This window comes from Pseudonaja textilis, chromosome 5, assembly GCF_049901715.1.
Source record: "Pseudonaja textilis isolate UNSWEBS1 chromosome 5, rPseTex1.2, whole genome shotgun sequence".
Classification (NCBI taxonomy): Eukaryota; Metazoa; Chordata; class Lepidosauria; order Squamata; family Elapidae; genus Pseudonaja; species Pseudonaja textilis.
Genome location: NC_141994.1, coordinates 50,107,199 through 50,123,639, shown reverse-complemented (window position 1 = coordinate 50,123,639; position 16,441 = coordinate 50,107,199). Strand labels below are relative to the sequence as shown.

The 16,441-nt window shown below is 35.7% G+C and overlaps 1 protein-coding gene across 7 annotated transcripts in view; it reads right to left on the bottom strand.

Annotated features, from left to right (window-relative positions):
• The window catches only part of MYH9 (myosin heavy chain 9), a 68,565-nt gene that overhangs the window by 16,292 nt on the left and 35,832 nt on the right, over positions 1-16,441 (bottom strand). For all 7 annotated transcript variants that reach the window (XM_087934831.1, XM_087934833.1, XM_087934836.1 and 4 more), the window contains exons 9-25: positions 15,907-16,050; positions 13,856-13,951; positions 13,170-13,288; positions 12,418-12,570; positions 11,472-11,645; positions 10,944-11,117; positions 10,332-10,446; positions 8,268-8,461; positions 7,127-7,248; positions 6,619-6,688; positions 5,426-5,586; positions 5,031-5,139; positions 4,745-4,876; positions 3,459-3,665; positions 3,048-3,185; positions 1,109-1,232; positions 235-406 (exon numbers count right to left, since the gene is read on the bottom strand). In XM_087934831.1, the coding sequence (XP_087790957.1) occupies positions 235-406; positions 1,109-1,232; positions 3,048-3,185; positions 3,459-3,665; positions 4,745-4,876; positions 5,031-5,139; positions 5,426-5,586; positions 6,619-6,688; positions 7,127-7,248; positions 8,268-8,461; positions 10,332-10,446; positions 10,944-11,117; positions 11,472-11,645; positions 12,418-12,570; positions 13,170-13,288; positions 13,856-13,951; positions 15,907-16,050 (2,404 nt within the window). The remainder of the gene's footprint in view (positions 1-234; positions 407-1,108; positions 1,233-3,047; positions 3,186-3,458; positions 3,666-4,744; positions 4,877-5,030; positions 5,140-5,425; positions 5,587-6,618; positions 6,689-7,126; positions 7,249-8,267; positions 8,462-10,331; positions 10,447-10,943; positions 11,118-11,471; positions 11,646-12,417; positions 12,571-13,169; positions 13,289-13,855; positions 13,952-15,906; positions 16,051-16,441) is intronic.

Genomic DNA, 16,441 nt, shown 5'->3' with positions numbered 1-16,441 from the left:
TTATTAATATGTGAACTTGTTACATCTATAATTGGATTCTATTTGAAATGCTTGGTTTCATTTTTCCATACCAGAGAAAGTATCAATACTGGTTAGTTTGAGGAGGCTAACTACTCGAGTGCTTTAAACTGATGCCAACTGATAGGTCATGAGACGTCATGACTCTTTTTTTTTTTAAAGTTATAGGTCTGCTATCCCTATCCCATCTCCAATTAGAAATACAACTAAGCTCACCTAGCCAAAGCTGCTTGAAGCTCCTCTTCTTTTTTTGCCAGCTGCATTTTTAGTTCTGCTATTTGAGCTTGCAGTTCAGCGATTTGATCGTGCAGATCTGTGGAGTCTCCCTCTAGTTTTCTGCGAGTCTTTTCCAATTCTTGACGGTGCTTTTCTTCCCGGCGTAATCGTTCTGAAAGAAATAATAGATTTAGATGCATCTCCGATTTCAAAATACTATTCAAATACACAAATAGCCAAAGTGTAACAACTTACACTTGTATGTGGCAGAGATGATGACCTACAGCATAGTTCCCAGTTCAGGCTTCCACATTAAAATGAAACCCAAGAGTGAGAAATATTGCCCTTGGACCTCTTTGGGCTAATTCATTCCTCTCCATAAAACATTGAGGCTAAAGCAGACATCATCATCTTTATGGAGATGGTGAAAAACCATCACTAACATTCTGAATGTTGGAATGATAATCAATTTTAAAAATGTTTAACCCTTAAGCCAGTATAATTAATAACTACAAACATCTATCTTTTAGTTACTAGCTGCAACAGAAACCTAAAGATTCAGACACCACTGTATACACAAGAAGATATTCCCTCAGGAGGAGAAATTAAACTAGCCCTTCTTCCTTACTTGTCTATTTTAGACATTGTTTTTATTCAGAGCACAGCTTGCCTGAGTGTGTAACCTTCAACCGATCAGCCACTGAATGGTTCTATCTGACTGATCAATATGCCACATACAAATACTCTATGATTGTGACATTAACTCTTTGAGATTCAGTCTCCAATAAAGATGTAACCACTTTTGTATGGCGAGTAAGAAATTCTAATGAGGAGAGGTTGAATAAATCCACCTCTATGAAGGTTTTTCTCCTACCTTCCAATTCTGTTATCATAGCCTCGTGTTTGTTCTTGAGTTTAGCTAAACTCTTTGATTTTTCTTCTTCCTCTGTCAAGTTAGTAGTGAACTCTGCAATCCTCTCTTCCAATAATTTCTTTTCCTAAAAAATAAAATGTGTATGATAAAAACATTTGCTGTCATAAATCCTTCAGGATATCATGGTGGTAAGTTATTTACTAAATGAATCTTTTAAATGAAATTAATCATATCCGAGCTATTTCCTAGCAATATACTGAAATGCCTCAATAATTGAAAATCAGAAATATTATATAGTCACCATAAATTCCTAGATCAAGTATGGACTACTTTAGGGGTCATGTATTTTATTTTTAACACTTCTTCAAGAGCTTAGCTGGTGACATACCACTAAAATCAATGGGATCAAAAATTTCAGAATATTGGGGAAGGTTAAGAGTTGATAGGGATTACAAGACAAAATAAATACCCAAGGAATTTTTTTTACCCTTTCTTTTAACAAAATATATATATATGGGGAAAATCACATTGCCAAATCTCAATTGTAATCTAGGGAGGGCAGACTGGAGCTCACAAAAATGGAGCTAGGGCAGCATATGGTATACCTGGGTCCTTAATGATTCTTTGGTGCTAGGAGGCCTATATCCAAATAATTATTGACTTCTTTTTTTTAAGAAAGCCAACATTTGACCACTGAAACCTCTTTTTGCTATTACTTACTTTCAATATTTAGAAACAACTGTACATAACACAACATATTTAGCCCATGGCAGAAATCTCTGCAACTTTTGCTGAAGCTCTGTATTTCCACAAGAAAGAACTTCCTGCAATTGATTGAGCAAGACACCTCACAAAAGCATTAAACACACATTAAAAATATTTAAAATTAAATGTAAAATTATCTAAACATATAAAGGTTGCATAAAAACAAAATTCAAGCAATCTTTTGAAGTAATTTATTTGCCATGAACATGTTTTTGAATAATTGCTTATACTTTTGAAAAGTGCCAAAAAAAAAATGTATCGTGAATTTACTTTTCCCCGAAAGGAAGATCAACATTTGTTAATCATCAATCATCATCTTGATATTCACATACTCTTCTCACCAGTGAGACAAGTGGTTTAGTGATACAAGTGCGCAGCTATAGCTGTGCTGTAGTTACTCCTTGTACCATTTCATTCTTAATGATGTTACTGGCTCTGGTCTCAATATTGATACTTCTAAAGAACTAACAGAAGTAACAGCAATCAATGATAAATATTCAATCAACTGAAGTAGCTTTTTCCAACTTCAGGCCTATGGAGAGTTTGTGTCAACACCAATCCTACCTCCCAACTAAACAGTTGGATTAAAATCATAATTTGATACCCTCCAATCCAGAGGTGGTATTCAGCAGGTTCTGACCAATTCTGGAGAACCTAGTAGAAATTTTGAGTAGTTCAAGAGAACCGGCAAATACCACCTCTGACTGGAGATTTTACAGTATCCTTCCCCTGCCATGCCTACCAAGCCACGCCCACAGAACCGGTAGTGAAAAAAATTGAATCTCACCACTCCTTTAATGAAGCATTCCACAAAAATAAATATTAAAAAAAATCTTCCTTTTCATTCTATATTAAGTGTACTCCTAATTGAATAGTTTGATTAGATGGTACAATAATTGCATTGGGGGATGTAGGGAATCAAGATATCTGTTCAAAATGTTAATTGCAGAAATTACAGGCATTTAAGACCTTTCTCAAATAGCAAATGGATTAGAAATATCTATTTGGTACGTACAGAACAAAGTTATCTTATTAACAATCTCCAGTTATTTATACACTACCAGAGTTTGGCAAAGGAAACTAGAAGTAATATAAATTATCACATTCATGATGAAAATGATATGGTATGTTTCACCTCTTTTCCCACTTCACCATATAGCAAAGTTTTGTTTACCTTGGCCAGTTTGCAGTTCTGATCTTCAAAGACTATCAAGTCTTCCTCCAGTTTCTTTAATTTTGCTTCAGTGGTAACTTTCTCCAGTTGTAGTTTTTGTCTAGCACTTTCTTCTTCTTCCAGCTGCTCTTCCAGCTCCTGCACAGACAAGGAAAAACATGGCATAAAGTATCCAGGCCAGCCTTAGATTCTGCCATCCCTTTCTAAGAATTATAAGCCCATCTTTTTTTCAACAGCTAGAATATCTGAATGGAAATAACAAAACCAATAATGGAGACATGACTTTACAGAACCCACTTTTGTCCATCACCCACATTCTGCTATCTTTTGTTATAATGTCTTCTTTCACCTCCATGACTACATCAATCATTAGGTATTGCAATATGTCAACACTCCTATTCTGTATGTTACCTGAATGTTTTGAAGCATCTTCTTTTTCTCAGTTTGCAGATGCTGGCACCGTTCCTCTTCTTCCTCCACTCTAGATTCCAAGTCATGGCATATCTCCTCCAGCTCTTGTTTTTTAGCTGTCAGGCGGGCTCTGATCTCCTCTGCCTCAGCACAGAGCTCTATCTCTGCTTGCAACTGCTCTTGTAACTGCATTTTCTCTGTCATGAGCTGAAAAAGAAAATCACAAGCCAAATAATTTATAATTTAGCTGAAGTTTCTGCAAGCAAACCAATGATAGGTTTTATTCACACCATGACGGGTGATTCAGTCTGTTTATTGTCCATGCCATTAGCGTAGTAGTGTAAATTCAAGGATTTCCATTCCTATGTTAATGGATTTTAAAAATTGGAAGCAAAAAGTTTTAAAATAACAGCAGAAAAAGCAGATCTTATTTCATGGTTTACTTCACTGGTTTACCTCCTCAATTTTTTTTTCATAGTTTTATGTATTGTATATCATTCATGTGCAGCTTACATTGATCCATATCAGTAGCTATTCTAAGCTTCCATTACTTCCTAGAAACAATTTTGTCCTTCATTTTAATATGATCCTTGAAATCAAACTTCAAATGCTCTGTAGCCGCACAATACTATCTGCATTTGAATTCCTATATGCGCCGTTTCTTAATGCTAACTTTTTAGCCGGTCAGTCATACATTTCTCCATGTTAGAAGAGGTATAGAATAGATTAAGTAGAACACTAGCTGACATTTAAAAGCACTCCGCAGGAGAAGTGATTTATGCAATGGCAAATTAATAAACTATATTCCCTGCATGAATCAGGTGTAAACAGTTCCAAGAAACCCCTGGACCCCTATTATTGTCTATACAAGTCTGTATCAAGGAAACGTATGCATACAACTTTATATACTATTAGCTATGTATCAGAGAAAGGAGGATATGGGGTGTTGTTGTTTTTTAATATGGGAAAATTGTACCACTCTATTCCAAACAATAGTCCATCCTATAAAGAAATTTACCTCCTTACTTCACAGATCATTTAAATGTAGATAAAAGAATACACAGAAATATGTATTTTACATGATGCTGCATCTACAATGAAAAGTATTCTGTGCTCTTTACCAAACTTAAAAAAAAAAACACAAAAGCAGCCATCCATTTTGTAACTATTCAACCATTAATGTCAAACATAAGCTTATAAAAGGCTACCCCCAAAGTCAGTTACAATACTTTAAGAATATGAACAAGTAACAAAGGGACACATCAGAAGGCTAACCACTTTTTCACCTGTGTATGGAGAGTTTCCATTTCGGTCAATCTGCTTTCGGCAGCCACCTGCTTTTCCTTCACTTTCAGCAACTCTTCTTCCTTGGCCAGCATTTCTTCTTCTTGCCTACTCACTTGCAACAGTGGCTTTACCTGCCGAGAGACCATTTCAGGAGTAAGTTATTTCACAGTTACAGATTTATCACTGGAGGAGTATTTGGCCTAACTGGACAGATTAACTAGTGAAGAATCGATGCCTAGCACTATAGCTGATCTTCCTATTCCTGAAGTTTCTTCCAAGTCATACCTTTGTAAACAGTCGCCACCACTGCCAGTTGCGAAGCTTTAAATAGGCAGCACAATTCCTCTGCAGCACTTTCATTGCTGTTAATTGTTGCTGGCGTTTGGCAAAAGCCCTGAAATGGAAAAAAAGAAGTATCCTCAGATTCTTTCATTCTTACTCATTAGTAGAGCTGTCACACAATTGCACTTTTCCTTTCCCATCCTTGTCTTTAATTCTCAATTCTTTCTTCTCCATGATAAAATTTACACATACACACACACGCATACACACACACCATTTACCTACTTTAAAAGATCTTGTTTGCCAATTTTCAAAGTTGACTAAATTCAGAATTACCAGCAATTTGCTGTCAGCTAATGACATTAATGAGAAAGGATTGTGCATTACCGTATACCTACTTTCTAGCTAAGTAGCCTCTACAGCATGCCTGGAACCCAATGATGACATCGGTGATCTTCAAGTCTCTTTCTTCTTCAAGGTGAGCAAGGACTCCTGCTCGGAAAAACACTTTGCTCTGTCCAATTCGATAAAGATTTGGGTCTAGCTCTAAGGCTTTGATCTAAAATGAAAGAGAAGAAAGTTAAGTTGTCAATATTGAAAAATGTATTCATTTATCATTTCTTATCACACTCAGTCTTTAAACAAGCTAAAGGAACTTGGCACGAGCCTCTCAAATATTCAGTCCAATACTCAGCAATCTTCAGAACTTTGCTAACTGAGGCAAACTCCTTAAAAAAAGGAGTTTCAGGACATATAATCTTCTGTTCTGAAACTATCAAAAACTAGAACATATACCTTAAAACAGCTTCAGCTACACAAGCTATAAATGGTGTGGGCTATTCAGCACACATAACATCACTGCTCCAGGAGCCACATTGTTGCCAGTGTTTTTCTGGATGCTGCTGGTCACTTTTAAAACCCATCATAGTTTGGGAGACACTACACGAGGGACTGTCTTATTCTAACTGATTCTAGCCATCTAATCTGGTCTGGCAGGATCGACAGCTTCAGGTCCCATCAGTCAAGGAATGACAGTTGGTGGAGACTAGATGATGCCATAGCCCCTGCCTTCTGGAATATTCTCCTTCTTAGAGATTAGAATGGTTCTAACCCTGCTGGCCATTCAAAATATCTTGAAAATCTTGCTATTGTGTAATGGCCTGGGGTCCCTAGTGTGTGAAGGGCCCCATTTCCTGGTTATATTGACACAGACTGACTATATTTCCTGACTACAATTTTTATTTAATTCCTTGTTGGTATTATGTTTTAACTGTTCTGTTTTAATGATTATTTGCTCTCCAGAGTCACTGGTTTGAGGCGGATGGCTACACAAATTGAATGAATGAATGAAATCATTAACTGAGATTAATTCAATATAAAATATTAAATGCATTTTCCATAAACTGGGGCCCTCCAGATTACTTTAAATGGTCATGTACTTAGGAAGTTTTATTTTCTCTAGAACACATCAGTTGGGAGGACTGATTTAGAAGTTTTAAACATTCAAATTTCAGAGTATGCCAGATAAAGAAGGAGTGAATTTAGCTTCTCTGTATACTTCTTACAACTTCATTTCAAACAGGAGACTTACCATGAGCACACAAGCCTGTTTTCCATCCATGAAACCTTTAGGAATTGCATTTGGAGTCAAGATCTCATATCTAGAAGGAGAAATAATACAGTCATTAAATTGTATTTAAGTGCTTGAAACATAAACTAGGAATAACAAGATTGTTTTCCAATGGAATTCTGGAAGATGACTCAGTTTTTAATTTTAAAAAAATGAAGCAACCTTGTTTGAAGTTGTATCAAAAACATGTTATAACTGATATTACAGCTTTTAGCATCATACTTACTAGCACAAAAAGACATGTTAATAGGATGAGCCTGCAGGTATGATCCTGTTTATACCACCTCCCGGCACTCAGTATTCACATATCTCTGATACTATTAAATGCTGAACAGATTATATATTACCACAGAATGAACAAAACATTATTTAATGCAGTAGCCAAAGCATACTAAAAAAATGAACACAGAAGCCAACAATCTTGAGTTAATAATCCACCTTACAATCTGAAACTATAACTCAACTTTACCTTTGTCTGAACTCCTGGAAGACAACTCTGTTAGGGAAACCTTGCCGGCAGATACGGATCCCTTCCAGGACTCCATTGCAACGAAGCTGATCCAAAACCAAGTGTGGATCCAGTTTTCCAGCCTGTGAAGAAAATACACATATTAACAGAACCTCTATATATCACATGGTTACCGAGGCACTGCAGCCAAGGATCTATACTGTGTGTTCCGTTTTACACTTCCCTTTAGAGAACATCTCTGGCTAAAGTCATACTAAAACATAAAAAGCGGATTACTGTGATATGTATTCAAATGGGCCTCCTTGAGGGATGAGATGGAACATATGACTTCAAGATGGTTTCAATCAATTTACTTTCAGGCCCAAATTAATGTGTTTTTTTCAGTTATGATCTTTTTTTCTATTAACTGTTTCATCCCATAGGGACAAAGCATTCCTCCCCACCCGTCCCTGAATCCCCCCATCTCCGCATCTGCACCCATCTGGGGTTCAGCAGGCATGAGCAAAAAGCTGAGTTTCTTCAGTTGTGACTTTTTATTACCAAATTCCCTCTCTGGGTTCTAATATCAACTGTCTTCTGCTGGATGAAGAAAACATGTCTCTTTTGGACATTTTTTTTTTTAAAAAAGCACATGTATTTCAGCAACTAAAAGGTATGGAAAATGTTACTTCTTGCTCTTGCTACAATGTTTTTTCTTGCTCTCTTGATTTATAATCCTGTTTCTCAGCTTCCTAAATTTTATGTGCGCATATATATCCCATTATCTATTGTCATACAATACTTTGCAGGCTATACTCAAGTAAAGACTGTAGAGATTCCCAGTCATCCAGGTCATGGTTGTCCCAAAGGTGCTTTTTCAGGAGGCAAGAAAGTCCAGTTGCCTCCTGAAAAAGCACCTTCGGGACATTCAAGTAAAGAGGTCTTGCTTGATATTCACTGTTTCACATAGAAATACTTCTGACATTTAGTATTCCTTCTAGAAATTTTAGGAATGGCAAATATGTTCAAAGCAGAAACACAATTATAAATACATCAAAAAGAACACCCATATTTATAGTCCTCATTAAATCACTTCTAAGGTTCATATATGGTCCATATATGACCTAATGTTACTTTTAGTATCCAAAATGTTGAACTTTACCTTCTTCTCATGATTAGGGATGATACAACGGACAAAGTTGGGATTGGTGTTCCTCAGAGTAGCCATCAGTTTGGCTAGTTGTTCTTTATACAATTGTCCTACTGTTCGGAACATGCCTTTCCTGGTTTTAAAGGCTCCAGGTAATGCTGAATCTGAGATGCCAGCAACCTGATCCAGTCCAACGATGCGGTCAACTGGTAGAAATACACAGGACTATTAGATTGTTCTCCCTAATTTTCATGTTTGAATGCATAACTTAATAAGGATGCAAAAAGAAATTGTTTCATCTTTTTGTAGATATAGAACTCTCATAATTTATACTGAAATAACAGCAAAAACAGAAAGCAAACAGTCAACAAGTACAGGTAGGATCCATCTCATGGATAAAGGGTTTTTTTCATGCAAACTACTTGAACTAATGGTATCAAAGTAATTCAAAATTATGACAAACATAAGCTTATCACTAGGGAATAGATCCATTTACTTAAACAGGTTGAAAAAATATTGAAAGCAGTATGTTTAAATTTCTTCTGTAGTACACAGCAACTTATATCATTACAATTATTTATTTAATATGTAGAATTTATGAAACTGTAGCCAAACATTCCAGGTGATATAGAGAATATATTTTAGCTGATGTAGTGCACAAAGAGAGAGTATTTCAATACTATGTATAATGCCATTGCACTAAGCAACCAAACCCATTCATTCATTTTATTTTCTTACTGTCAATGTACCAGAATGCTAAGATGATTAAAGAATATATCATGCACTGACTGCTTTAGTAGGAAAAAAGCAGTTTTTATAGAATTACTCAGGATGATAGGCATTGTAGCAGACTGAAACTTTTGGAATTGGACAGATTAAAACTAATTGGACAGATTGGAACTAATCAAGTCATTGATGGTTGATAGCAGCCAAGGCAACTCTTCTATTCTCAATCATATGAGAAAACTTATTAAAATCAATAATAATACCCAAAGGAAGCCTTTAAGTTGCTAATAGTGAAATGAGGAAATTACAAGAAGCATGATTCATATGGCTTGGTTATAAAATCAAGATATTGCTTTTTTCTCTTAAAAATAACTATTCAGTTGACTCAAGAGGAAGAAATAATGATACTTGTGCTATCACTGAGACCGGGCCAAAATGCTCTTTGGAAGAATTGATGTCCAAGTAACTATTTGGAGACAGAAAATATTTAATTTTTCAAAGAAGAAATTTACCAGAGATGATCAGCTATATTATTTTAACTAGTTACAGCAGTTCTTAGTAGCCATTAATGTATTTCATGGGTTCTTTATATACACAATGATCAGACTGGTGCCAATCTTGGTTGGTTGCCAATTTTAATGGTGACACTGGCCTCATAATCAGTACATGATTTCAAACCAGAAACAGCTTCCTTTGGTGAGAGATTTAAGATATTATCTATATATGTCTTTGTTGTATCTGCAAGATCACAACTTGCTTAAAAATCAGTTTTTTCAATGTTCAAGAGGAAGCTACTAGCAAAAAGCAGAGGAACTGAATGAGACAGACAAGCAGAAACAGGAAAAAATAGGAAGATTTAATGGAAGCATTTCTTGCATGGTTCTAGAAGGAATCACACACAACACAATAGCTGCATTGCTCAGTCACCTGGTTCTAGATGAAGAATAGGAAAATGTTGATAGAAATAGGCTCTCTGAGCGTTCTGTATCTCTGCAACAGAGACGTCAAAGAAAAACCCAAGAAAAGAGACAGTAATAGTAAAATTTAAAGCAAGAAATATTCTGTAGAGCAAGATATCTAAGAACACTGGAATAGGCAAAAATAGACTTTTGATCCCAAATTTGGATGGGGTGTTCTGAGGAACATATGCTTGAATGTTATTCTGCTGCCTGATGAACTGGAAAAGGGTCCAATGTATTTCAGTAACAGGAGAAATACCATATTGTCAAGCATTTTAAGAGAAATGAAAATAGCAAATGTCAATTTTAAGAGGAGGCCGCTCAAACTCATGCTTCCAAACAAAGGACAACACTCTTAAAGAAAAACAAGAAAAGCAATATGATTACATACCATCTTTCCATAGGTCAGATACAAACTTATCAGAGGACTGGTGTAGCAGAGTAGCAACATTATCATTAAGAGGGTCCATGTTCTTCATCAGCCACTCATCAGCTTTATAATCAACCTAGAGAAGACATTTGTTGCCAATATTAACTACACATTATCAAATTGCCTCAGTAATATCTAAAGAGACAAGGTTATGAATCTCTCTATTTTGAGATTAAACACTGGTCTAGATCCATTGCACAAACAATGAACTCTATGTGAATGACCTAAGACCCCTTAAAAATGCTGGAAACATCAAGTTAACAATGATTAATAGTCAAAGGCACAGAATCCATAAAAGTCATGATTCTGCTCTTCCAAAATACAGGCTCACAAAATGTTTTAGCCATTACCCTGAGAAAATAAGAATTGTTTCATGGCAGGATTTTATATTAGTGTGCTACCACAAAAAATTGTGGTCAACATGCTTCCTATTATCTTGTGGGATAAGTGATTATGCACCCTTTTGCACTACTGAAGAACTCTCCCCCCACCCAAAAAAAATCAATCAGTTTAGATTACTGCAGCTGCAGATTTAGAAGCATTTTAGTCTCTCTTTACACTAAGAGTACTTACTCTGCCAGCATAGTGTATAATGCAGAAGTCAGCTTTATCTTTCAGCTGTTTCGGTTTTTGGAATTTAGGATGAGAGCCTTGCTCTTGCACCACCTTCTCTACAAAGCTTTTGTCTGTAGCCTTTGGAAACCAGCACTCTTCATCCAACAGTGCCAAAATGCCAGGAGGACCAGCCTAATTTAAAAAAAAAAAGTTAATAAACATTCTTGCCAAGATTTAACACTTCAGGATAAAAGGCAAAAATACTATTTTCATTTGTACTCAAGAGTGGCTTCCTGTATAGGTCAGAGCTGTTTTCAGCACCTCTTTCGCCAAATCTTGCCTTAATTTTTCATGTTTTCCAACCTAAAGTGTTTTAGAACTAGAAGAATTGAACTCTATCTCCATCCCTAAAAAATGATTAACTATTTAACATACACATACATATATATATTTATACATACATACATACATACATACATACATACTGGCTCTCCTTAGTGAACTGGCTACCATCTGCTAATAATCATGACAAGATGCCTCACTCACTGGTTTTTCTATAAGATCAATGCAAGGCTGCAAGTCCAGGCCAAAGTCAATGAAGTTCCACTCTATGCCCTCCCGCTGGTATTCTTCTTGTTCCAAAATGAACATGGTGTGGTTGAAGAGCTGCTGCAACTTTTCATTGGTGTAATTAATGCACATCTGTTCAAATGAGTTCAGCTATTGCAGATAGAAAAGAAAAAGCATGTTTAAATTCCATCTACCCAGGGCCATCTTAACAGCATTATGGGCCATAATCAAGACTGTCATTTTATTGATAATTTATTTCATAGCAACAAATCTATCCCCAAATGCTACAAAATTTCTGCTACAAAATGCAATTTTTAAAGCAAATACTTAACACATTTTTCTTTACTAAACTAAATCTCAAACAGAAAAGCAACTTGCACTTTTTTACATTTTAAAGCAAATTCATCCAGTTTCTTCAAAAGAATCATTCCTTCTGACTTCCTGCCTGTATCCTAAATATTTTGTCCCTTCTCTCCAAGATTAAAGAAAATTATGTATCATAGAGGCATCACATCACAGTGCTTAAAGTTAATAAAGGTGGACCCCTTTAGCATTTCAGGAAGGGTTGGAGGTACATAGGTAATGAAACATCCTCTTACTGTCTGAAACCATTAAAATGCAAAGATAATTCAAATGAGTTCTTCAGGTAACAGTATGTAATTTATTATTTTTTTATGTTTTAGCCTAGAGCATTAACTCCAAGTCCTCGCTTATTTAGGCATATATCAACTTAATTCAAGCATATTTGATACATTTTTAAATTAGGAACTAAATATAAATTGACTGTTAAGTTCTATAAAAACACATTTCTATTAAATTCTTTGTTGCTTAAAGAAGCAAAATGTATCAAATATGCTTCCTTCATGGAGATGTTTAGATTATGTCAAATGGATTAATTAAACAGCTGTTCCCTTTCACTTACTTCAAAGATTTCAAATCCAGCAATGTCAAGGATTCCTATAAAAGAAGCTCCCTGCCTCTTTGTCTTATCCAATGCCTTGTTGATGCGCATCACCAGCCAACGGAACATGCGTTCATATGTAGCTTTGGCCAGAGCTTCAATAGCAAAATCAGCCTGGAAAAAGGTAACAAATCTATTGTACATTCCAGATAGCAAAATAAAAAACCTCACCCTCCAATAATGAATCTACGTTTACAGATCTGAATTTCTGAGTTATTTCAATTCCTTCCAGTCTTTCTCTACATCCATGTAGTGGACTGCTACTGGCCTAAAAACTAGGAGACTGCGAGTTCTAGGTCTCTAGGTTAGGATGAAAGACAACTTATATTTAATAGCATTATCTTTAGTGTTGCAGTCATAGATTAATTAATTAAGATGGCCAGCAAGGTTCATTCTTTCTATTTACTTTTCTACATCTTAAGTGGCTTATTCTACAATAAAACTGGATTTATATATGTTGCAGCTGCATAATACCTAAAATTTGGACCAATCAGATATCCACTTGCCAAGTTCAAATGCAAGAGCCAGTCAGTTTTTGTCCAGTTGCCTATGAGCTGCTGAGAATAATATTACAAAGCAATTCAATCTGCTTTTGAGAACGCGGGTAAAATGGGTACCAGAAAAATAGACCATGGACATTCAGTGTGAAAGCTCACTGCTATCTGATTAATGTCATGTGAGAAAGCTGACATCATATATTGTATAATACATACTTGCTCTTTAGTCTGAGCCTTTTGAACATAATCTCGGCCCACTTTGATGCGAGGGGTGAGAATGCCTCTGGTGAAGTCTGTAACATTGATTCCTAGAAGGTGAGAAACTTTCTGAGCAGCTACAAGAGAGAAAGGCAAAAGAAGATGCTTAGTATTTTAACTTCTTAGATTCTATTCAGAAAAGATAAATACTTGCAGCAAATTCTCCTGGTCCCTAATGACAGCCAGCACATCTGGGAGACTAGAATTGAACGGAAAGGATTCATCTATAAAAGGGCACAAGTGATCCCTATACATCCTCCCTTCCCAGAAAGAGGATTGTATACTGTACTCGTGAAAGGTCCAATGCGTTTCTTCCAAATAATTTTTAATGAATGTGTTGCCTAAATAGAGAACTGATTTTTGAAGATTTTTGCTGAGAACGTCTCCAATGGAGAATCATCTCTAATTTTATTTCTGGAAAAGGTTTACAGAATACTAGCTTCTATTCATTAGAAGTATTCATGCAGTCTGACATGGATAATTCAACCTTAACCTCTTCACTGATATCAAAGTTTGGAGAAAAATACCAGCTGATCTCATTTAATGAGACAACCATAAAAATCATTTAATGATACACCTGTTTTTAAATTTACAATATGAACTATACAAAGAAAAGAAATCCATATCTAGAAAAATGTATCTACCTGTATTGTCTGGCATGGACGCCTGATCTGTGTTACGTTCTTTCTTGAAAATAATATTCCCAAGCTGAAGAACACCAGAAATAACCCTTAGTAGTCCTGGATGGGAAACAAAGCAGCAATACAAATTTCTTAAGTGTTCAGTTAGATTTTTTTAATCTAAAAATGTTTCATTCTCTGGATACAGTTATACCCATGTGACCTGTTCATGGTAATTCCATACCCCTTCCCATCCAGTTTTATCTCATCACACCAGCTGGCATTTTGTGGCAACTGAGCAGCTTCAACTCTCAGCAGTTTGTTTTTGCAAGCCACCCACCTCTTAGATCCACCCTTTACAAAATCTTGTTCTTTTACAATCACTGAAATTTTTCCAGACCCATTTCCATCTCTATTCTGTGGAAGAAACATAGGACTTAATAAAAGCACCTGAGCTACCACAGAGAACAGGAAATGAATTTTCCTGTGCCTCATTTATTATACAAAATGTATATTTCCAATATAGAATTGTAGTTATATAGCTCTCCACATGAGGTAGTAGTGAGCACTTTCTAATAATTTCTCTACAAAACATATTCTAAGATAGAAATAACAATATCTTATTGGGACATTTTGTGCATGAAATGTCCCAATGATTAGCCAACAAATTAGTTCCATTTCCATTTTTAAACAAATACTATTTTGAAGGGTAGAACCTTTAGCCTAAATGGCTTCCATATGTTTCAAGTTTGCCTGTCTGTTTAAGGCAGTTTAAGGGTTGAAATATGGTAGAAACAGAAGCATACATCCTGTCTTCCCAATTATCCATGTGAATATCTCAAACTTTTATTAGTGTTCAGCAAGCATTGAACAGCTGTTAGAATGACAACAAACCTGGAGTTTTAGCTATGCTTTCAAGCAAGCATAATAAAAAGTTTGTGGTAACCAGCCCACCCATATTCAGTTTTCAATTTTCTCCCTCATGAAAATAATAATTATAAGGCTGCCTAAATGTATAGTGTGCTACTTTTTATTATTAATCTTGTGTTAAGTTTCATAGTTAATTCTCATGCCTTAAAGCAAGGCTGTCAAACTCCCAGTCCATGGGCCAGATGCGTCATGTATTGGCCATGCCCAGTTTAGCGAATGGGGGAAAAGTCCTGATACATCACATGCCGCCATGATGCCGCGAGTTTGACACTCCTGCCTTAAAGAAAATCATGGATGCTTGATGAAAGGACCACATAACAACAAGCAGTGCTTCAAAAACTGTGGTTTTTATCTCCACAGGTGAGTCACAGGAAGTACTGAAAGTATTAGACCCAGTGAAAAGTTTGAAAATGAGAGAAACCTCATTAAAAACAAGAAGTGTTGTTGCCAATCAATGGTACACCAATTGTAGAGAACTGTGTGTTATTTCTTAAAGTGGGCATCTTGTTTATTTTGTTATTGTAAATTATTTTTCTACATTAAACATAATCCTCCCACTCCATGTTTAAATGAAAAACAGATAACATGTTTTAGTTGACTTCATATAAAGCTGCATTCATTGTTTTCTATTATTTGCCTATTGATACTTGATTACTTGTACTTGTTCCTATTTTGTTTTTTCCAATTGTAGTAAGACTAGCGTTCATTGCATGATATACATACAGGACTTACAACAGTTTGCTCAGTGACTGTTTGAAATTGCAGTGGTATGGAGAAAAGAGAGATGACTATTTTTCACATGACCGTTGTAGCATCCCTATGGACACATGATCAAAATTTGGATGCTTGGCAACTGGCTCATATTTATGATGGCTGCAATGTCATGTGATCACTTTATGCAACTTTATGACAAGCAAAGTCAATGGAAAAGCCAGATTCGCTTAACAACCATGTGACTAATTAAACAATTGCAGTGAGTCACTTAACAACTGTGGGAAGAAAGGTTGTAAAATGGGGCAAAACTCACTTAACTGTCTCATTTAGCAACAGAAATTTTGGGCTCAAATCTGGTCGTAAGTTGAGGACTACCTGTATATAATTGTCATAACACTTATTTTTCTTGAGCCATTTCTATAATATCTTACCCATCTGCTCATCATCTGGAATACCCATTATCCTCATTGCCTCCATGGTCTCTTGAAACATGTCCTTGTCTTGCTGGCCCGGAATTGTAACATGTCCATTGGAAAGGAAACGGTACTTATTATAGGGCTCTAAAAGCAAGTCATCTAAAACAGTAAAAAAAAGTAATGAAATCATCAATATTGGGTTATATCTTGCTTGGATAGACATTCAAAGGTAAGACTTTAGACTTAAATCCCCCATGACAAGAATGGCATTATATATCACTACTCACAAGTAAGGCTGCTTGTATTACGTTTTCTATAGCAAGCTGTTTCATGGTAAGAGATTTCAATATTAATTATATTTTTAGTAAGAAGAGAATTTTCAACTATTGCCATGACTGTATAATATTACTTTTTTTCTTTTTCTATTGCTCGATTAAATAAAAGACAATAATTGGGCCTAGTAACAACTATGTCCAATATTTATAAAATGGTGCAAGTACTGTAAATAGGGAAACTATGGAACAGAAAGTCAGCAAGATGAAAGGGGTGA